This window comes from Marmota monax, unplaced genomic scaffold (assembly GCF_021218885.2).
Source record: "Marmota monax isolate L192 unplaced genomic scaffold, Marmota_monax_Labrador192_F-V1.1 WCK01_AAM20220418_F8-fsc00035, whole genome shotgun sequence".
Lineage (NCBI taxonomy): Eukaryota > Metazoa > Chordata > Mammalia > Rodentia > Sciuridae > Marmota > Marmota monax.
Genome location: NW_026691961.1, coordinates 7,716,023 through 7,739,255, shown reverse-complemented (window position 1 = coordinate 7,739,255; position 23,233 = coordinate 7,716,023). Strand labels below are relative to the sequence as shown.

The 23,233-nt window shown below is 48.4% G+C and overlaps 1 protein-coding gene across 9 annotated transcripts in view; it reads right to left on the bottom strand.

Moving 5' to 3' along the window:
- The window catches only part of Rab11fip3 (RAB11 family interacting protein 3), a 60,967-nt gene that overhangs the window by 25,363 nt on the left and 12,371 nt on the right, over positions 1–23,233 (bottom strand). For 6 of the 9 annotated variants that reach the window (XM_058578478.1, XM_046441178.2, XM_046441188.2 and 3 more), the window contains exons 2-3: positions 8,081–8,174; positions 3,111–3,202 (exon numbers count right to left, since the gene is read on the bottom strand). In XM_058578478.1, coding sequence (XP_058434461.1) covers positions 3,111–3,202; positions 8,081–8,174 — 186 coding nt within the window. Of the gene's footprint in view, positions 1–727; positions 864–914; positions 1,180–3,110; positions 3,203–8,080; positions 8,175–23,233 lie in introns of those variants that run through there. The other 3 variants (XM_058578475.1, XM_058578476.1, XM_058578477.1) reach the window with 3 other exon arrangements.

Sequence of the window (23,233 nt, the reverse complement as noted above, 5' to 3'; positions counted from 1 at the left end):
GGCCCAGGCGCTGGAAGCTGCTCATGTCACAGAGAGTTCGGTCAGGGCAGCATGGAACAGATAGCGCCATCCTGACACAGGACAATGGCACAGTGCTACAGACTCTGACTGCCCTGCGAGCCTGGCAGGGACACCATGTGCCAGGCGGCCTCCCACCTTTCAGACAGACCCAGGAGGGTGGCCGCCGCCCAGCCTCAGGCTCTCGCACCTGAAGCAATATCTACCACTGGGTGGCCCAGCCCTGCATGTGACAGGTCAATTCAGCTCAGACTTGTCCCTCTATCTGTTCCAAACAAGCCACCAACAGGGTCTTGCTGGTCTTGTCCACATAGCACTGCTGTGAGCACTTGGGTCTTCCTGCAGGGATAGTAAAGAGCCTTTAAGTCAGAAACAGGAAGCCCAGGGAGGGCATAGGAAGTGGCCCAGTCAGGCAGGAGGCCGAGAGCTGGGAGGGCAGGAATACCTAGTTTTTCCCTGCCAAGATGCATGGTTACAGCCAGCTACTGCAGCATATCCCACACACACACTCAGTGAACCAGGAAGCAAGTTTGTTTCCTAGAGGCCTCTCCAGAGAGGCAATGGAGCATCTTGGAGCATATTGCTTACCCACAGCCATGGACGCACCCCAAGTACAGCACCCCTGGTCACACCACACCTGCCAGCAGACAGACCCAGCTTGGCCCAGGAGCTAGCACGTCTATGCCAACAACTTCTATTACTAACTCACTTGAAAAATCCAAAGCACTTCTTAGAAAATTTCACGATTTAATACATTGTCTAAGCTGAAGATGGATGGTCCAAGGCCATTGCGGGTGGCTCCCCCGAATCCAGGTCACGGCTCCTTTTTCCCTGAACCTTTCTCCTCCATGAGACGCTGAATTCTGGGCACAGTACACACTAGCATTGCCTCTTACCCTCAGATGTTAGCCGGTACCTTCACAGGGTTGGCTCTGTGCACGGGCTCCAGGGAGGGTGTGCCAGCAGGGCAGCCTCCCAACCGCACCTCCGCGTGGACCAAGTTGCTGTTTTCTCTCCACTCAGTGTGGTCTTCCTATCTGCTACTCATGCTGGGCTGCTGCAAAACCTGTGTGCCTGCTGGAAGCCACATCACAGCATACGAGACAACCTAACTGCTCCCAGACATGCTCTGTTAAGCCCATCGCTGGTGCTGGCCAGGCCAGGAAGGGAGAGGCAAAGTCCAGGAGATGTCCTTGCTGGCTGTAACAAACAGTCAGGGCCCAAAACAGGCGGCTTTTGTTTTACGCTTTGATAACAGTCGGTACTAAGGACACATTTCCATCACCTCTCTAAGGACGCCAGCAAGCAGGAGGCAGCACCTAGGAAGCGTGGCCAGGACCCCTCTGGGTGGTCTTGTCATCTGGGGGGGCCTCTCCTCTCTGCAACTGCCCACTGCACTTCTAGAAAGACTTAGACAAGCTTCCCTCCCAGGACAATCTGGGCAATATCAGCCCCACCTCCCTGACTTGCCCATGTCAATGGCCTCCTCCTTTACAGACACAAGCCCAAGGGTCCCGGGGAAGCTGCAGCTCCTGAGCAGCCAACTGCACCTGTACCCCATAGGCACTGGGCTAGAGCACACAGTATTCCCAGTTAGAAAACTCCATTCTGACTGGAGTCATTTTCAGAAGACCAGGCAAAGCTTATTGATCCCTGCAGATGACCAGGAGCAAGGCTCCAAGCACAGTCAATGGAAGTAACGCCCTTCTGCACTCAAAAAGCATGTGAGACTTTTATGATTATGTGATGTGCAAGCTTTCCATTCTTTTAAGAGTAGATGCTTTTCATAAGTTTCACAGTGGTATTTAGTGCTGCTCATCTGAAAATCACACCTGGAAACCCCCAAAAGCAAGACATGGAGAAACGCAAACACACAGGACTGAGAGAAGCCAACACACTATGCTCAAGCTCCAAGGTACTATAGGAGGAGGAGGCCTTGCAGGATGCCCTCGCTTGGTCAGAACCACAGAAAGCACAACACCAAGGCAGCTGTGTCCTCCTCGTTAGTGACTAGGTACCAGCACAGGCCCACCAGTGTGAGACATTCGTGGGCAGAAGGGTGCACACAAATGGACAGCTTCTGTTGGTTCCATTCAGTAAACCTAAAACTGATCATGTGACAAGGGAGCTGAGGCTCAGAGCACAGGGTTCAAAGTCCAGCCTGTTTGCTGCCTTAGCAAACTGCAGAGGGCTGGCTAGGGCTAGTGCTTGCTACCTCCAGCCTCTCTGGCACGGCTGGAGGGCTTAGGTTAACTCCATGTTGTTCCTTGGGGAGATGGGGTTTCACTATGTTTCCCAAGCTGCCCTCAAACCCTGGGCTCAAGCAATCCTCCTCCCACATCAGCCTGCTGAGCAGCTGGGACTTAGGCTCCATGTATTTTGTATTGAAAACATTCTACTTGGGAGGATGAAGCAGGAAGATCCTAAGTTCGAGGCCAGCCCCAGCAACTGGTCTCAAAACTTTTTAAAAGGGGTGGGATGTAGCTCTGTGGTAGGTAGAGTGCTTGCCTACATGCATGAGGCTACATGTTCAATTTCCCAATACTGAAAATAAATAAATGAATAAATGAAGCAAGCATTCCAGACCCAGCTACCAGATCTCCTGCCTCCTGGACATGCTTACAGGGTCTGTCTTTCTTCACCGTGACGTCCATAGCTATGTTGGCAACAAGGGACCCACAATTAAGGAGACACATCATCATGACCACCCTGGATACACCTGGGAGCAGGAGGTGGAGAACAGTGGAGCAGGACGCAGGTGTTAAGTCAAATGTCCCCAAACATAAACACTGCTTGAAAGTTCTTCAAATCTTGCAGACTTCTGCTGCATGCAGAGGGTGACAGTGCTGTCACCACAGAGCCCTGACAGCCCACCCAACGTCTGCTCCATAGATGCCCAAGGGAAACTCCTGCAAGAGCCCAGGAACAGTGTGGGGAGTGAAAGGCCCCTAGAGCTCAGAGTCCAACACCCAAATACCCGCAACCAGGTGCGAAGATGGGACAGATGCTTCATCCCTCATGAGGGGCAGCCCTGGAACAGGACGCAGCACAAAGAGGAAGAAGCTACACATCAGGCTTGGGCCAACACTTGCCTCGTAGGTGACGAAGTCGTAGAACTCATCAGCGCAGGTTGAGGAATCCTCATCCTGGGCAGGCACCACGCTGGGCAGCTGGCTGTTGGACTCTGTGGATACAAGACCCAGCACTGGTGAGACCACTGGAGCCTCCGGAGGTGCAAGGTGCCACGCAGTCAGGAGTAGGGAGGGTCTGGAGTTTGCTGTGGGGGAAGCAAGAGGGGAGAGGCCAGCAGGGCGAGATTGGAGGCCACATCCCCAGGAAGTGGGGTTCCACCAAAGTCTGGGCACTGGTGTCAGGGAAGAACAGCAGAACTTCACTCCTCATAAAAACCAAAGGCCACTGCCAAAGAAAAAGAGCAAGGCACCAAGCCCTTCAGACTCTACAGAATGCCAGGTACTAATAATCCAGACTTAGGAGCCAAACCCCTGGTGACAGGGGAGGCACGGGCTCCATGAACCAGCACAGGACACACCCATCCTGCAGCTGAACTCATAGGCAGTTTACATTCCCCTCTTCTACTTGACTATCTTCCAAAATGCACATTTCCTTTCATAGACAAAACTCATGAGGGACAGACAGAATTCACTGCTCTTCAAACACATGGATCCCACTGCACTTGCCTGCCTCCTTCCATGGGAACTGAGGCAGAGGCAGGACACACAGGGCAAGAGGCAGCAAGGCAGCTTCTGCCTCCTGGTGTCAAGATACATCAACCACTCACTCAGCATCTTCACCATGACCCACCTGACACCAGCCACATATGGAAAAAGCAGAGTCGAGTCTCTCAAGTGCCAAGTTCTCCTGGGAGAAGCTCTGAAATAGGATGGCTTCCTGCAGCTAGGCTGGAGGGACCAAAGAAGGTTCCTGCTGTGATCTGGACCACGTGGGTGAGTATCACATAGTTGCCACAACCCAAAAGGTCTGGGTTAATGGGGAAGCAAGGATGGGCATCCATGGAGCAGAAGGGCATGCTACTGCCCCATCCAGTTTCTAGATGTCTCTCAATAAAAATCATGACAATTATTTCCTGACAGTGTGCAAACTAAAACCTTCACACACGTGGCAACTCATGCTGTTGTCCTCTGTGGTTTTCAAGAATCACAAGTCTTCTTGGGGCTGAATGAAGCATTCTGGGGTGTATGACTGAACCTCTGGGGAGCCAGGAGTAACAAGGTCTCAAGTCCAGCCTTGCTTGGCTCTTCAGGCAGACCCGGCCCTACCCCACCATAATGGCCAAGGTTCCCACACTGGTGTAAGTTGGTTGTAGCAAGCTGCAGCAGAACTACTCAAGCTCATGACGCAGATGCCACTGGCACAGATGGGACCATTAGAATTCTGCAGCACAGGAGGGCCCATCTTCCCAGGGCAACGGGACTGCACACTTGGTCACAGGTCAGATTGCTGCTGGCAGGTTGCCACCATTGGATGCTGGAGTGCTTGCACTTCTTAAACGGAAATTCAGAACTCAGAAGTGTCAGACAGCCAGCACTCCAGCACCTGGACACGTGATTCAGTTGGCACCCAACCTCAGAGTCCCAGGGAGACCTGAGCACAGCTTGTATTGTTTGTATCCTCATATCAGCTATCTCTGTAAGAATGAAACAATGTTCAATTAAAATTGAAAAATTCTAACCCCCATTCCCCTTATTTTTCCAGAGCAATAGCCTATTTGTAACAAGTCCTTCCCTATCTCACTGTTTCTGAAACAAGGCCTGTAGCCATGACAGTAAAATCTCCTGGCACTTCCCTGCAAACTAGGTCAACACATCACGTAGCCTCTGCTAGTCCCCAGTGCCGGCAGCTATGCAGGCTCCAGGCAAGGTCTGAAAAGCATCCGTGGAAGGCAGTCTGGGCTATCATGTGTTCGCTCCTTTTTCACACATGCTATGAAATAATTTCAGGACCACCTCTGCCTTGTTCATATTTTCACTCTCCCTCCCTGATGAAATCTAAACAAAGTCTCAAAATCACAAACACAGAGAAGCAAAGCCATTGCCTCAGCCCCAGCAGCAGCATGTCCCACATCTGTGGTCCCACTAGCGCTCCTTCCCTAAGCCCACATCAGCTCTGAAAGCAGGCCCACCAAGCTGGTGCTGAGACTGGGCTGGAATTCTAAGGCTGGTTCTCTCACAGAGAAGATCCCACAGCACACGGCCTGGCCTGACCTGGCCGCCTACGCCTGTGGACACCTACTGCCTGAACACTGGCAAAATCTTCTTTATGAGTGTTATAGTGACAGACACAGTTGCCGGCTCAAGACCTACATGACCAGGGAGCCAGCCTTGGGTCAGAAGCTGGTAGTCTTCCTGCTAGAGGGCCACATTCTTGGAAAGGATGGACAGAGGGCTGGCCAGCTCACTGCAGCCTGATGTGGGCCTTAGCCACCCAAGGCACAACACCTTGGGCCTGGGGATATAACCATTAGTTCTTTCCAGTCACCCAAGTCAAGCCCCCAGGTAGCCCCACAGCTCAACAGGATCCAGAAGAAGATGCCATTGTCTCAGCTCTTTCTCACTCATACCCACTGCCCTAGGGGCTGCTGTTCATCCCAGACTTGACTTTGTCAGGAGACCTGAAAAGTACAACTGCCCAAATCAGAGGAAGTCCGGTCTGGACTCTCCCTGACCAGCCACACACATAGCACACACCCAACAGGGTGCTGAGACTACCAGGGAATGTGACCACAGAACACTGCCAGCCTTGTGAGACAGGGCAAGGTGACTAACCAGCAGAGGCCAGTGCATAGCATTCAGCAGGCCACTGAGGCAGACAGGTCACTGTAATGTCTGTGACGAGAGAAGCAGTCTTGAGGAAGAGCTACCATGCTCACAGAAAGCACGTGGAGTCACAGCTGCTGCCTGCTACTTCTCACACATTTGTCACACCTCTCCACGGCCAGCAAGTGACCATGCTGAGAGGCTGAGGGCACAAGCAGCTCTGACCACTCCCCATCGAAATATGCTGTCTTGTTTCCCTCCCACGAATTCTTAAGTGCTAGACTTTTCTACAGAGGCTCTGGCACAGCCCATGACAATTAACACACTCCACCTCATTCTCCCTCTCCTGGTCTTCCAAAGTGGCTCAGTCAATCTTTGGTTACATAAATACTCCATTTAAGCACTAGCATTGTGCAAAGCGTGTTTGTGGCTGGGCTGAAACAGTCTCTTCCATGGTCCCTGCCCCGTGTACCCATCACCCTTCTACCCCACTCGGGTGGAGCTATGAAGGGTCCCACCACAGCCAGCCAGCTCCAGGGAATCAGGGTTAAGGTACCACCAACAACCCAGATGCCTGCAGAGGGCCAGTATGTTACTTAAGAATAACAATGAGGCAAATCCACAGTCAGCCATGTCATACACCTATAATCCCAGCAACTTGACAGGCTTGAGGCAAGAGTACTGCCAAGACTTTGTCTCAAAGTAAATAAAATCTGTTTGCTTTTTTTTTTTTCCTCTTTCTTTTGCAGGAATAGCTGACTTAAAGTGTTTACTAGACTTGTCTGATACCTTGGTTTTCATGGATAACCTAAATTAGAAATGGATAAAACACTTTTAACATTGTTAGAAATATCAAGGTGCTGTAAGAAATCAAACCCTGGCCAGGGTCCCTCTCTGGTAATCACACTTCCTGTCTCCCACCCTCCACGAAGAGGGCTCTGGGGCTGGCCTTGCAGTCACCTGGGTCCCCGCCTGCTGCACTGATCAAAGCGGTGCCTTGCTCAGGAGCCCTCATGCTGCTACCCACAGGCTTACCCCCTTGCTAGAGCACCAAGGAGTGCTCAAGGCCAAGCTGGTGCCTGCACAGGTCTGGATAAAAATGGGAGACAGGGCAAACTCAGGGTTTCAGGAAACCCAGCCCCTTAGTGACACTGCCAGGCTAGAATATGGGGCAGAGACAGACAAGACAGCTACTGAAAAGACCTGAGATCCAAGGTCATCCTGAACCTGACCACACTCAGTGACCATGGACCTCCTACCCCCTGCCAAGGTCTGATGGGCCCATGTGCAGCACGAGGGCAGAGGCTATGAGTGAGACACCCTACTGCTGTTCCCAGACCACCAGCAGGAGACAGGGGCTTGAGAAGGAACAGTACCAGCAGAGTTGCAGAGTCTGATTTAAAGGGACAGTGTGTGGGGCAATGGGTGAGTGTAAAGTGGCAAGACCACTGTGAGGACACTGGGCTCACGCCCAGTACATGGCTACTGCTGCTAGCTACTCCCAGGACAGGAAAACTGATTCCACACAAAGACTGTACAGAGAGGTCCTCAGAGCTTTACTCCAACAGCCCAGAGTAGGTGCCCATTGCAGCAGCATGGGGATGTGGGGACAGCATGCAGAGGGACACTAACTACCATGGGAGAACAAGAGACTCACACGCCACGAGAGTAGATAGGAGGCATGCGGTGAACAATGTGCTTCCACACATGAAACTCAGGAGAGGCAAGGCCTTTCTAAGGAAACAGGAGAGGGCAAGAAGGAGTGCTGAGAGCAGCCCTGCCAGCCTGTGGAGTGTCCAGCTCTGTCAGAGCACAGCCCAGCACACTCAGGTGTGCACATTCCACAGGATGCTTCATCAAAGCCTGAAAACACACTCTGAATAGTGGGGACCAGTATGGATACTGAGCTGTCCAGGGGGTACACAGAGCATGCTGACTTGAAGTGCTCTCCATTAAATAGATGGATTGCCAGACAAAGACATGCAGATGAGGGCATGGTAAGAAAACCCAGCAGATGCTGCTGTAAATGCACATAGGTGCTCCTGTACAACTTCTTGAGTATTTCTGAAATTTTTCATCAAAAAAACTCAGGGAAGGTCAGCAGCTTCCTAAAGTTGTGGACAGCAGTTTAGTCTGTCAACTCTGCAGGACGGGGGTAAGGAGAGCAAAGAACAGGAAGGAACCTGGCAAGGAGTGGAGCAGGATGGGTGGTCATGGGGCAGTGCAGGAAGGGGAGAGGCGGTGGAGACACGGTGGGGACCACTGACCTCCATTTTTGATAGCTGTGATGCCCTGGTAGAAGTCTTCAAAACTGATCACGCCGAGCCCACTGGGATCCAAGTACTGAGTTAAGTCCTTCACCTGCAAATGCCAAATGAGAATATGTTACCCACAGCCTTCTTAAAGTTGGGGAGGGCACACGCTATGCACTGGACCTTCTCACCACACAGAAGCAGCTTGCTAGAAAGGTACAGAGCTGAAGTAGAAGACACTGATGCTTCTGATGGAAGAGGCAAAGGTAGCCACCAAAGTCATTATGAGTGGCTCCAACCACAGGATGGTGGTGTCCTTGAGGATCCTGCACCATGGAAGTAAGATCCTCGCTCTCGGAGCTGACAGCCAGACTCCAATGGGAAGGACAGGAGGTTGCTCCTACAAGGGCCTGGAACATTCATGCAGAGCATAAACCACACCACCCAGACATGCTCTCCCAGCAGTGCTGGGTCTCTGGGAGGACAGACCCTTGACATCCATCAGGCTCACAAAAGTATAACAGGGTGGTTCACATCTGGATGATACAGAGGGCACAACTCTTCAGGAAGAAGACCAGGCTGTGCTGCCAAGGACAAGTCGGATCTCAAGAAAACTTTAAATTTCTGTACTTCAAAAGACATTAGCTAGGGGCTGGGGTTGTAGCTCAATGGCTGAGTGCTTGCCTCGCATGCGTGAGGCACTGGGTTCTATCCTCAGCACCCCAGAAAAAAATAAGTAAAAAGATATTGTGTCCATCTACAACTAAAAAAATATTTGGGGAAAAAAAGACATTAGCTGGGCACAGTGGAACTTGCCTGTAATTGCAATCACTTGGGAGGCTGGGACAGGAGGATCCCAAGTGGGAGGCCAACCTGGGCAACTTAATGACACCCTGTCTTGAAATAAATAAACTATATCCCCAGGCCTTCTTACTTATTTATTTATATTATAAATATACATTTATATTATATTATATTATATTTTTATTCATATACCCAGTACTAAAAACAAAAGGACAACATTTAGTAATACCATAAGGCATGACACAGATCAGAAGAAGTATTTGCATACTTAAAATTATATATAACTGGGGCTGGGGTTATGGCTCAACAGTAGAGTGCTCGCCTTGCACATGCAAAGTCCTGGGTTCGATCCTCAGCACCACATAAAAATAAATAAATAAATAAAAGTTATTATGTACAACTACAAAAAAAATAAATATTTTTTAAAAATTATATATAACTGGTAAAGGACCTATATCCAGAATACATATAAAAAAATCTTACACTTCAAAACGTCATATATAGCCAGGCACAGCGGCCCATGCCTGTAGTCACAGTGATTCAGGAGGCTAAAGCAGAAGGAGCCAAGTTCAAGGCCAGCCTGGGCAACTTAGCAAGACCCTTCCTCAAAATTATAAAATAAATAAAAGGGCTGGAGATGTAGCTCACGGATAGCATGTCCCTGGGTTCAATTCCCAGTACTATAAGAAAGAAAAGCCATACACAGAGGCAGGCCTAGTGTCATGTGCCTGTAAGTCCCAGCTACTGAGGAACCTGAGACCAGAGGATCAGAATCACTTGTGGCCAGGAGTTCAAGGCCAGCTGGGGCAACACAGAGGAACCCCTCTCAAAACAAGTGACAATGGCAAGCTCTGGAGATGAGGAGAAATCCCCGAGCCTCACCAGGAAACATGATGTGGTCTGGCAGCCTTGAGAGACATTAGGCAGGTAGTCTCTTTAAAAAGTACAACATGAGCTCAATGTACAGCACAATGACCCCAGAGAAAGGAACAGTGAGTCCACAGCAACACTGTGTCCAGCTACTCTGCAGAGCCCAAGTGTTTGCTAGCAGAGAAGCCACAGGAAAGACCACAAGTTACAGTTTCAAGAAAGGAAATTCTTGGAAAGGACAAGTCAGTGAGATGAAAGTCAGATCAGCCCTGCCTTGGACCCAGGGAGGAGGAGTGCTGATAGCAGCACACAGGGATCCTTCTGGGATGTGGAACTGCAAGGCAGGGCTTCCACAAACTCACATGCACCCTGATCTCCACACTTAAAAGACAGTAGAAGGTTCAAGAGAAAGAGAGAAGTACTGAAGCAAGCACATGGATCTGGCAAAATGCAGAAGTGAAAACTGGAGCATAAGGCAAATGCGAGGCTCTGCTGGAGTTCCCCAGTATTGAAGATCAAGCAGAGACAGAAAGAACACACCAGCACCTGGAGAAGACCCACTCCCCAGGCCCAAAGACCCCTTCAAGACTTATGCTGGTGAGCTTCTTGAGTTTCAAAGAGAAAAAGCTGTTTAACCCTTTAAATAGCCACACAAAAGTGAAGTGAGGACATAGAGGAAGCAAAGTGGAGTATCACCCACTGCCAGCAGCAACAACAACCCCAAGTGCTTGCCAGCACACCCATGCTGCTGTGGCCGAGTGGGCTGCCAGGCCCGCCTTGGGACTCACCCATCTGCTGATGGCCACACAACACCTCATACTGCTGACTAAGCCTCGGTGTGAGCTTTGGAGGATGTTTGGATAACAGCTGCCCATCATCTGAATTTGAATTTTAAGCATCACATTTTTTTTTTTTTTTTTGGTAATGGGGATTGAACCCAGGGGTGCTAAGCCATATCCCATATCCCCAGCCCTTTTTAGAGACAGTGTTTCCCTGGGTTGCTAAGTTACCGAGGCTGACTTTGAACTCCTGCCTCAGACTCCCAAGCTGCTGGGAGTACAAGTGGGGGCCACCACCTCCAGCTTTATTTAGGTGGACACAATATCTTTATTTTTTTTTTTTTATTTTTATGTGGTGCCGAGAATTGAACCCAGTGCCTCACGCATGCTAGGCGAGCGCACTACCACTTAAGCCACATCCTCAGCCCAGCTTTATTTAAAGAAACAGAAACTTGGGCTGGGGCTGTAGCTCAGCACACGTTAGGCACAGGGTTTGATCCTCAGCACCACATATAAATAAATAAATAAAGGTATTGTGTCCATCTACAACTAAAAATGGGGGGGGGAGAAGAATAAACAAAAACTTTTCGTTCTATCCATTCAAAATGGCCCCAGGCTGTGGTGCTTGTGTTTCATTTCCCACAAAAGAAACAAAACCCTTGGGAGTCTCTAGAACTGTGCCAGCTAAGCATGGTGCCCATTGTCACACCGAAGCACAAAGAAACCAAACTCCTAGCTGCTGGTTCCACCAACAGAACTCAGGAGCCATGCAAGAGGCTTCCACCAGCCAAAAGAGACTGAGGCAGGTGATGAGAAGTGGCGACAACTGTGACACCACTTCAAGCACATTCCAACCCACCAAGTTATAGACCCTGATTATTCAGTCTAAAAAAATGTTGGGTTGGGGTTGTGGCTCAGCGGTAGAGTGCTCACCTAGCATGCGTGAGGTCCTGGGTTCAATCCTCAACACCACATACAAATAAATAAACAAAATAAAGGTATTGTATACAACAAAAAAAAATAAATGTTAAAAAAAATGTTGGGGGGCTGGAGTTGTGGCTCAGTGGTAGAGTGCTCACCTAGCATGCACGAGGCACTGGGTTAATCCTCAGCACCACATAAATGTAAAATAAAGATATTGTGTCCACCTAAAAAAACTTAAAAAAATAAATATTAAAAAAAATTTGGGGGTCGGGGGCTTCCTGGAGAATAAATACCATTGAACTTACACACTGAGAACAAGCAAAGGAAGGAGCTGCCTGTCTAGCCTGCCTGTCCCAGGTGAGGGCAGCTGCAAAAGGACAGAATGGTGGAGCCAGAGGCACCCATGCCTTGCTCCACAGTAAGGGAGCACCAGCAGTCATCGTCAAAAGTACAAGGACTCACAGATATCACAGCCAGCCACACACCCACCAGAGGAAAAAGACAGAACATGCCTCAGCAGCCAGGGGCACAGCCAGTAACATCCAGCCTGTGAGAAGTTTGGCAGGGCCAAAGTGGTCAGGGAAGATGAAGGAACACCTCACAGAAGAGTCTCATCAACCCAGCAGCACACGAGGATCTCCACAACAGTCAGATCCCAACAGTGCATTTAAAATGCTCCACCCAAAGACAACTGAATTAGAACACCAATTGAACATTTGATGATACCAAGGAATAATGTTAATTTCTATAGATGTGGAAACTCTTGAGAACTCAAAGCACGTTTGATGGATGCACTTACTGAAATATTTGGAAATACCCCCAAAACCTGGGGGTGAGGCCCAGATGCAACCAACTAGCACAACACAACTACTGGGCTGAGGAGGGGCAGGTACATGATCCTGCTTGCTTTGCACAGGCTGGACAGGTATCAGGAGCAGTGGGGGCTCATAGCCAAGGACAGCCACGGGTGCACAAGGAATTAAAGGAGTACTGTACAAGTCCAGTTAGAGGGACTGCCCCAGGGGGCAAAGCACAGGCCCTGAAAGGCAGCCCCATGGGGATATCCAGGAAAAGAAGACAGAAGATATTAGTGCACACACCACTGTCCTTCTCAGGACCCAGCAGATGCCATGGAGACAGAGGAGACAGACAGCGCACCAGACAGAGTCTAGGCATAACCCCGGGGGATCTAGACTCAAGGACTCCAGGAAAGGAGACCCCAGGGAACCAGTTACTACATCCAGCCCTCCCACCACCATCATCATGTACAACAGCAAGTCAGACCTGATTGGTCCTAACAGTATGAGCTCTCAGGCCAAAGTCCCCCGTCTCCTTCAGCAATGGCAAGATGAGGCAATCATCCCTTGACTACAGGGCTCTGTGCATTAGCATGACACTAAGCTCCAAAGTCCATTTATCAGCTGATTTCTTGGGGAAAAAAAAAAAATATCCAGAGCTCTTTATCAATAGCCTAACTTCTTATCTCAGGAAAGCCTAAAGCACACAAGGTTTCCACAGAGTCCTGCTGATTACTGGACAGTCATCTAATCAGAACCCACACTGGCCATTCATTTCTTGAGATTCCCTAGAATTACCAACACAAAGCTGCTAGCAGTGTTCATTCTGAAACCCAAACCAAATACTCTTTAAACAATAACTAGCAGTAGGTCCTTTAGTTACCATATTAAATGATCAAGGATGAATCAAAGCGTATGCTTTTAAGGGTCTATTTTAACTACACTTTCTTCATGCTGTAGAGGATAGAACAATTTCCACATATCTGATGATTTGGTTTCTAATTTTCCAAAGCCAAAAAACTCCAATCAGACTGTGAGAAATAACACAATCCACCCAGTCCTGCAAAATCCAGCACAGCCAGAAAAATCAGCCTGGAGGCACAAACCCAAGTGGTCCAAGCAAGCCCACACCTCCCAGCAAGTGGGCCCAGGGCCCTCAGAATCACCACCAGGGCGGGATTGGCAATGAAAAGCGTACTAAGGAACTGCACAGGCTGTACACAGATGTGGACGGAAGGAACCACAGCCCCCAGCCACAGTTCCCTAGAACACCAAGAGCAGGCTGAACAGCTGTGGAGAGCACCCTATACAGGGAGACACCCCCACCCTGGGTTACTCTCCTTATCACACATGCACCACATCTTCAAAAAAAGTACCTGAGAAGCCAAGGGGCTCCTTCCACCATTCCCAGACCACACAGGATCTGCTTAGAGTGGCAGAGGCAACTCTCAAAAGCCTGGTTGAAGTTCACCTACTTTTGGCACGTATACTTCTTTCTAAAAAGGCTGCAGAGCAGCTAGGCATGTAGAGTGGGTTTTCCCTGCTGGTCCACAGAGAGCATGATGAGACACCTGAGCTGCATCAGCTAACGAACCCCAATGAACACCAGAGAGACAAGCTCACACCCAGGGTTCCTGAGCTCTCCGGGCAGGCAGCCCAACTACCCTTGCACCTGAGGAGAGTTCATGCACTCTATTCCAGCTGTCCTCACTTAGACTCCAGGAGAGCAAATCCAAACCATCCCGACAAATAACCAAAGACAAGATTCATACCATTTTCAAAACTCACAAGCACTTAGGAGACAGGAAAGGTATATAATAACTGGTTATTCATGAACACCTGTGGAGGCAACTTCGAAGTATCTTAAATGTACAAAGCTGTTATTCTCAGTGTGAGTCAGCATCACCTGTGGGACCAAGCAAGGAGTACGGCAGTGTGGAAAGAACAGGAGCACCTGCAAGGTGGCACTCTGGATAAGAGCAGCAAAAGGGCAGCACTGGCAAAACCATGACAACATTAAAGAATTATTTTATTTCTGGATGTTATAATGGTATGTTTTTGTGGTTGTTGTTGTTGTTTGGTGCTAGGGATTGAACCCAGGGCCTTGTACATGCGAGGAAAACTGAGCTATATCCCCAGTACCTGTATGTCATTTTTAAAAAAGTAAATGCTTAGCTATCAGAAATAGACTTAAATATTTATATTGGAAGAATAACATATTATGTCTGTGTTTTACTGTCTCCACTTTCACACATGCAAAACATCCACTTTTTAAAACAACGACTTTTTAAAACACAGAACTATGTAGCTCAGTAGACCAAACTAGGAGGGGAAAGCTCAGAAGAGAAAGGGCATGTGTGTGTAAAGTGCTTGCATAGCATATGCATTTCTCTGTTAGGTCATAAAAATGGGACATTCATACAAGCTTCCTGCAAACAAAAATCTTGGAATGGAACTGCATTTTAACTGATTTAGACCTTGGAGGAAAACTTGGCTTTGTAAATCCACTTCCTTCAGATTACCATCCAGTCCCAATCTCCTGTCCATGACGCTGGGTTCCCCATGCCCACTGTGGAATGAATCAATAGTCAGCTTTCAGAAGAGCAGACTCAGCCTGAGGAAGAAACCCTCTCTAGATAGCCAAAACTGCTCCTCTTCCCCAAAACCTCCCAACTCTAAGGGGCCCCTCTGGGCAAGAGGAGAGGTCCTTCTTGTCTGCATCAATTTAAACACCCTGTGTGTGCAGCAATGCCAAATCCCTCCCACACAGCGCGGAGCCCACTAACAAGGTAGTCTTTCTGCCATTAGTACTTGTACAGTCTGAAGTCATGAAATTCTGACTTTACTGTGACAGTCATGAAAACAGTAGTTAGTTTCAAATGCCACAAGCAGCAAGAATAGGCAATTTTTCCTATAGGCTGAGCTCTAAAGGTTGATTAGTGATGTGAATATCTGTAGTGCTGACAAGTTCAGCTTGAGTGGGGAAGCTTTGCTGGCTGGTTCATTCTAACAGAGATAACTGCAGTATTCTTAAAAATGCAAAGATGTTTGCTGTGTTATAATCCCAGTTACCTGGGAGGCTGAGACAGGAGGATGGCAAGTTCCAAGCCAGCCTCAACAACTTAGTAAGACCTAGTCTCAAAATAAAAACAAAAAGGGCTAAGGAGTAGCTGAGTGGTAGAGCACCCCTGGATTCCACCCACACTGGAGGCAAAGAAGAAAGGCATCTTTTTTTTTTTTTTTTGCGGGGGGTGGGGTACTCAGGATTTAACTACTGAGCCAGATCCCTACCTCTCTTTTTTGTATTTTATTTAGAGACAGGGTCTCACTGAACTGCTTAGGGCCTCACTAAATCACTATAGCTGGCTTTGAACTCACAATCCTCCTGCCTCAGAACCCTGAGTCACTGAGATTACAGGTGTGCAACACCACACCCAGCCTGCAAAGATTTTTTCCTCCCAGTACCAAGAATTGAATTCAGGAGCACTCAACCACTGAATCATACCCCCACACCCCAACCCTATTTTGTATTTTATTTAGAGACAGGGTCTCACTGAGTTGCTTAGTGCCTTGCTTTTTCTGAGGTTGGCTTTGAACTTGCAATCCTCTTGCCTCGTCTCCCAAACAGCTGGGATTACAGGTGTGCACCACTGCACCCAGCTGCAAAGATGTTTAATAAAACATTTTAGTGATGCTTATTATAAAACTCAAGTTGTTGGGGCTGGGGCTGGGGCTGAGCAGTAGCACACTTACCTGATATGTGTGAGGCACTGGGTTCAATCCTCAGCACCACACAAAAATAAAAAATAAATAAAATAAAGATATTGTGTCCAACTATAACTAAAAAATAAATACTAAAAAATAAAAAAATAAAATTAGGGCTGTGGTTCTGACTCAGCCGTAGCGCACTTGCCTAGCATGTGTGAGGAACTGGGTTCAATTCTCAGCACCTTGGAATAAAATAAAGGTTTATCAACAAATTAAAAGAAAATTTTTAAAATTAAATTAAAAAAAACCCCAAGTCAAGGAGATTTAAGTCAAGGTCAAGGGCATACATGCTTCCAAGTTCTCATGGCAGAGGATCTCCCTAAGAATGGATGGATACCCTGCCACGTGCTCACTAGGGAAGGCTGGCCTACATTCTCATATCAGGAAGAAAACAAAGTGAATAAATACTACCACTCTGACCTGGGAACTTCTGAAAGCTGGATACCAAAGACAGAGGACCCTAGCTTCCCCTAAGAGGTGGCTTTCTATACCTAGCTGTCTAGAGAGCTAGAGAGGAAAATAGCAGAAGCTCATCCCTCAAGCCTGAGTGAGGACAGCCTGCTGAAGGCTGCTGGCTTCAGCGCAGGCCACACTGGGGTTCAGGGGCTCTGGACAGAGTCCAGAGGAAGCCTTAACCCTCATGGAGGTTAAGGCTTCATACACCCACTAGAGCAAGTAAGCTGAAGGTCATGCATCAGGATTCATATTTGCTCTCTTCCTTTTTTGGTACTAGGGATTGTACCGGGGGACTCTACCATTGAGTTGCATCCCCAGCACTTTTTTTTTTTTTTAAGTTGTAGTTGGACACAATACCTTTATTTTACTTAATTTTATGTGGTTGTGAGGATTGAACCCCAGGGCCTTGCATGTGCTAGGTGAGCACTCTACCATAGAGCCAAAACCCCAGCTCCTCCCCAGCACTTTTTAACTTTAAGACAGTTTTTGCTAAGGTGCCCAAGCTGGCCTTGGATTTGAAGCCATCCGTCCTCAGCTTCCTGAGCAGCAGGGGCAACAGGCATGGCCGCCACACCTGGCTAGATACTTTACTTTCCTTTTAATTCCAGTTCTCTGAATGTACTGTCATCTCTAACCTTCCTGACGGTATGAATCTGCTTTTACTTTCCACGCTTTTTTCTGCTCTCTGCACTGACTCTGTTCCCTTCAGTGGCTTCGGCTGCCTCTTTTTCTTTCCTGTCTTCCTTGATTCAGGCTTTCCTCAGATATCTGAGGCCCCTGTCTGTCCCTTTTTACTGAAAAGTGGGCACTGGGGCTGGGTGTGAGGCTCAGAGGGAGAGGATTTGCCTGGCATGTGTGCGGCTCTGGGTTCCATTCCTAGCAATGCAAAAAATAAAAATTAAAAGATTTCTCAAAAACTGAGTTGGGCGTGGTGGCACACACCTATAATCCTAGTGACTTGGGAAGATAAGTCAGGAGGATCCAAAGTTGAAGGCCGGCCTCAGCAACTTAGTGAGGCCCTAAGCAATTTAGTGAGACCCTATCTCCTGGGCTCAATCCCCAATCCCACCCCTGACAAAATCTACATACCCATTGCCCTAGCAATTCCATTTTTGAGAATACAGTACAAATCGTGCAAGAAGACTCAGCTATAAGAAAGAACGTAACAGTAAATAGAGGAATCCAAGTGCCAAGACAAAATCATGACCAAATACATTCTAGCATGTCTGTTCATGTAAAGGAGAAACTCTCTGGCCATTAAAATTGTGAGACAGAAAAAAAGATACTGGCAGCCAGGCACAGTGGCGCACACCCATAATCCCAGCGGCTTGAGAGGCTGAGGATTGCAAGTTCAAAGCCAGCATCAGAAAAAGCGAGGTACTAAGCAACTCAATGAGATCCTATCTCTACATAAAACACAAAATAGGGCTGGGGATATGGCTCAGTGGCTAAGTGTTCCCAGTAACTCCCCCTAAAAAAGGAAAAGAAATAAAGATACTGATGTGGAGAGGTACTCACAATTGATTTAAACTAGGATAAAGCTGTAAATTAATTATGACTCTGGTTTTGTCTTAAATAAATAATTTAAAAGCTAGAAGGCTGAAGAGATTAACAATGCTAGACAGAATTTTTATTTTTTCCATCATTCTTTGTTTTTTTTTTTTAGTTGTTGATAGACCTTTATTTCATTTATTTATATGCGGTACTGAGAATTGAACCCAGTGCCTCACACATGCCAGGCAAATGCACTTCCACTGAGCCCCAGACCCTCTTATTTTCCTTTTTAAGTTTCTTGTTATTATATGAAAGGCAGCAGCTAACCCAAGAGAAGTGGTTTTTGATTCACACAGTGCAAATGCTCAGATTCCCCTGCAGGACTCTTAGCCTAGGAGAGCCAGCACCTACTACTGACTGAACCTAACTGATGCTTCTGCAGAAATGTAGAAAGTTCCCAAGGAGGGCTCCCAGAAGGAGGCTTAAAAGTTAGGCACAGGGGCTGGGGCTAAACGGGTTTGATTCGCAGCACCACATATAAATAAATAAAATAAAGATCTATCAACAACTAAAAAAAAAAAATCAAAAAAAAAAAAAAAAGTTAGGCACAGGGGATGAAGTTGTAGCTCAGTGGTGCAGCACTCACCTAGCACATGCAAGGCCCTGGGTTCAATCCTAAGCACCACATAAAAACAAATAAAATAGGGCTGGGGATGTGGCTCAAGCAGTAGCGCGCTTGCCTGGCACGCGTGCGGCCTGGGTTCGATCCTCAGCACCACATACAAAGATGTTGTGTCCGCCAATAACTAAAAATAAATAAATATTTTTAAAAAATAAATAAAATAAAGGTATTGTGTCCAACTACAACTAAAAAATATATATATGTTAAAAAAAAAAAAAAGTTAGGCACAAGGTGGACATGTCCAACTACTTCATGCTCTCTTTCTCCTCACCAGCCAAGGAGAGCTATGTCATCAGGGACAGGGGCAGCTGTGCTGATAGGGACAAACCTTCTCATGAAAGGGCTTTTCATCTACAACAGCAAGAGAACTTTGGATTTGTTTTTCCTGGATTTTTGTAAAGCAACCCATGTAACACCACAATGAAAACAACTTTGTAAACACATGAGAAAGAAAGAAGGGTTGAGAGTGTGAGTGGAGTAGGGAGAGAGCTTGCAGAGTGACTTTCGACTCCCAGGAACTGTACCCCCCCAAAAAAGGATGATGGCCTGCTGCCCTTTTTGCTCAATGACCACCTGGCAGGGAGCAGGTAGATCCCGACCTCCTGCCCACAGGGGCCACTCACATGCTACCCGAGACCAAGCGAGGATGCAAAATTCCTTCTGAGATCACTTCTCTGCTTCAGGACTGCCCAGCAAATGCTACCACCCCTTCACAGAAAAGCGATTCTTCTCTACCTACTCTCTCAAGACTGCTGCCTCCCAGTGGCGAAACCCACGAAGGGTTTCAGGCAGCTCAGTCCTGAGGGGTAAGCAGAAAGAGCAACAGCAGAAAAACAGGGCGGAGTCCGCCCTGTTCCCCAGCCAACCTTCTGCTCCTTTTGAAACAAAGACACCCTTTATCAGAGAGAAAAGGCTCCAGACTGAGAAGAAAAAAAAAAGCTTCTCCAAATCACAGCCCATGCACCCACCCACCATGCTCCAAATTTCCTGCTGAGGATGCTTCACCTGGGCTGGGCCTGAGCTGGGCAGCAGGCAGCACCCAGCCAGGGAGCCTCACCTAACAGGATAATGCCATAGGGATGTTGTCCCTGGTGTACAATTGGAGCTGGGCACAGGACCCACCTGCTCACCCAGTTCAGCAACAAAAGCCAGTGGCACCTCTCCTACCTGCAGGCCAGGCTGCCGGGGCTGTCCCCAGCAAGCAGCCCCAACCGCAGAGCTGTGGGCTTTAGGTCCCACAGGTCAGGATCAAACCTCAGCCTCTTCTCAGCAAGCATCTCCCTGGTCTTCTCAGAGCTGCCTGCCCCTACGGAGCCTCTGCTCTACAGGGCCAGCCCCACATCACACAGGGCGGCCCCCAACACTGCCAAGTCCAAGCAACCCCACTGCTTTGGGAACTGCAAGGGTTTTCCTCCAGAGTCAAGATGGCCACCTCACTAAAGGGAAGTTACCCTGGAGACTCTGCTCTCTACCCAACTGCCCCCAGCCAGGTATGATGAAATGGTGAGGCCACAGCTGGGCCCCTCAAGTCTAAAAGCACCTCGAGTCATTCATCCAGGGTAAGCAGTACTGCTCTGGACTGGGTGCAGACCAGCAGCAAATCCTCAGACCTCACCAGCACCACCCATTTGAGACTTAAGAGGAGAAAAGCCCAGCACTATTTGACAGACCTTGCAGTTGTCTTAATGCCCTGGGCGCGAAGAACCTCCAGCTCAGAAAGATGAGTAAAGGCTCAGGCCACGGAGGGCTCCACTGAACTAAAGAACCATAGGCCTCCATCAGAGCTGCAGCTCCAGCTGCCATCCCCACACTCACGACACCCCACATAACTTTTACAGAAAGCACCAAGCAGAGAGCTTATGGCCCACCCAAGGGCTGTGTCCTCACATCAAGGGAAGAAGACAGGAAGATGCCCACTGTAGGAATGCATATGTGCTCAGGAGCAGCACAGGGCTTGGGGCTCTAGCCCAGGAAGGCTAGCACCAGCTGCAAGCTAGCCCCAGAGCACATGAGGGATCATGAATGCAGATCAGTCTGTAGGACAAGTTACAAAGTACCAAGCACAGGGATTATCACTACAGAGTATTACAAATAATTTATTTTCATCATTTGCCTATGTGCAGCCTTTAAATAATCAGCAACAATGGGTTGAAGGGTAGGTTGGGGAGGTGAGTCCACCCCCAGCAATGTCTCACTAATGGTGTCTGGGGAGCACTCAACCAGGGCCTCAGACTGGTTTTATGAAAAGACAAATGAGAGTTACCAGGACAAGCAGGTACTGATTATGAGGAATGCATCTGAAGACAAATGGAGCCAGCTGGCCCTCCAGGATCTGCAGAAAGGGGATGAGGAGCAAGAGCCACCAGTGCAGCCAGGGGTGGCCACCACTACTGACTTGTTCCCCACCATCAAGGGCAATGAACCTCCTAGTCCTCCCAGTCCTCACCCAGGATTTCCACACACCCTGGTCAAGAATGAGCCTACTTCCCAGCAACCAGGAGAATTCGTGTCTCCTGGCTATCTCTGAGAGGAAGACACACCTCTGACCTTCCAAGGGTCAATAGGTTCCTAGCCACATGCTACGGACCTCTTTCAGTCAAGAGAACATCCCTCAGACTTTTAGGTGCCAGCTAGCCAGGCCCAAAACATCCATGGCAGATCCATACCCAAAAAGCAGGATGGAGCAGAAGTAGCCTCCTGGGCTCAGCATTGCTCCTGAGCAGTAGACTGTAGACTGGCCTCTCCCTGTGCTCCTGACTTCTGAAGAAAGCACTTTCATCCCCATGTGCCATCCAAGCTTCATAAGCCACTTACAGTGCACCTTCAGTAAAAAAGAGAAGCTGAGACTCCATGCAGAAACATGCTCAATGATCCCAATTTCTGAAACTGTCCACAAGATCACCAGGTCTGGGGCTTGGACTATGGCTCAGTGGTAGAGCGCTTGCCTTGCACCAGTGAGACATTGAGTTCGATCCTCAGCACCACATAAAAAATATATAATAAATAAAGATATTGTGTCCATCTACAATTAAAAAAAAAAGGGCTGGGGTTATGGCTCAGTGGTAGAGCGTTTGCCTCGCATGTGTGAGGTACTGGGTTCGATCCTCAGCACCACATGAAAACCAATAAAAATAAAGATATTGTTAAAAAAAAAATCACCAAATCATAGAGCAGATTGTTGACCAATAATGCATCAGGTAAATGTGACAAATAATGTTTTGCAGCTTGCCTGTATTTAAGAAATGAAGCACATTTACTGAATGTGCTGCTCACATACAAAAACAGACACAAGAGATTCCTAGCAGGTGGACTTTTTTCTCTTAATATTAAATGTAACCCAGGTGTGATGGTGCCTGCCTATAATCCCATGGCTCAGGAGGCTGAGGCAAGAGGATCACAAGTTCAAAGCCAGCCTCAGCAACTTAGTGAGGCCCTAAGAAACTTAGCAAGACCCTATCTCAAAATTAAAAAAAATAAAATGGGCTAGGGGTGTGGCTCGGTGGTCAAGTGCCCCTGAGTGCAATCCCTAGTAACCAAATAATAATATTAAATGTGACTTGACCAAGGGAAAAAAACACAGGCACATGGCAGGGAGGAGGCCTCTGCAGCCTCTGGAAGCAGCATGCTGCTGGATCCCAGAGCACTATGCACGTGCACCTACCACAGGTGTCCCCATGTGAAGGGATGCACATGCCCCACTGCTCTGTTCCTACCACTGCACTCTCGACCATACCCTCCAGCCTAGTGCTCTCTCCTGAGCACAAATGGCCCTGGATGTCCCAGGATATGTCCTCCTTCCCGCAGTCGCTGCCCTGTTCCCCCTGCGCAGAGTCCCACCCTCAGTGGTCTCCCCTAGACCAGTCTGAGCTCATCCTACCCTGTCATTCTGTCCCTCTGCCTTCCTGATCATCTCCCCCATCCACTCCTGTACTCTCCAAACTGAGCCACCTTTTGAAACCCTACTTATTACTAACTCCCCTCTTCTACTTAAATTCTAGTGCATTCTAGACACTCTGGAAAGAGACCTGCAGTCTTGGTCTGCCACACCTCCTGCAGGCTCTCTGTCCTTTCTTCCAAAGTGACCCCCCCTCTTCTCTGTGCAGCCTCTCCACAGGCTAGGCCTCCCCCTGGAAGGTCCCTTCCTCTGCCTCACTAACGTTCGTTAGCTTCAGGATGTCAGTTAAGAAGTCACTTCAAAGAAGAAAAGAATAGCTCTTTTCTGGGATCTTTCCAGAGAAAGTAGGTTGTCCATAGTCAAGCAGCCTTGAACAACCTCCACTTTTGCCCTCACTGTCTGCAGTAGTTTGCAGTGGACAGTCCTACTCACTCTACTCCTCCCACCTTTAACACGGCCCAACAACAGGAAAGGTACTCAAAAGGTGCTCACCAAAAACACTTGCTGAGCAGGGCTGTGGATGTTGCTCAGTGGCAGAGTGCTTCCTAGAATGCACCAAGCCCTGGATTCAATCAATTGATTCAATAAATTCAAACAGAGAGACCTTGACTCAAAACAGAAAATAAGGGCTGGAGTTGTAGCTTAGTAATAGATTACTTGCCTAGCACCTGTGAGGCACGGGGTTCAATCCTCAATACC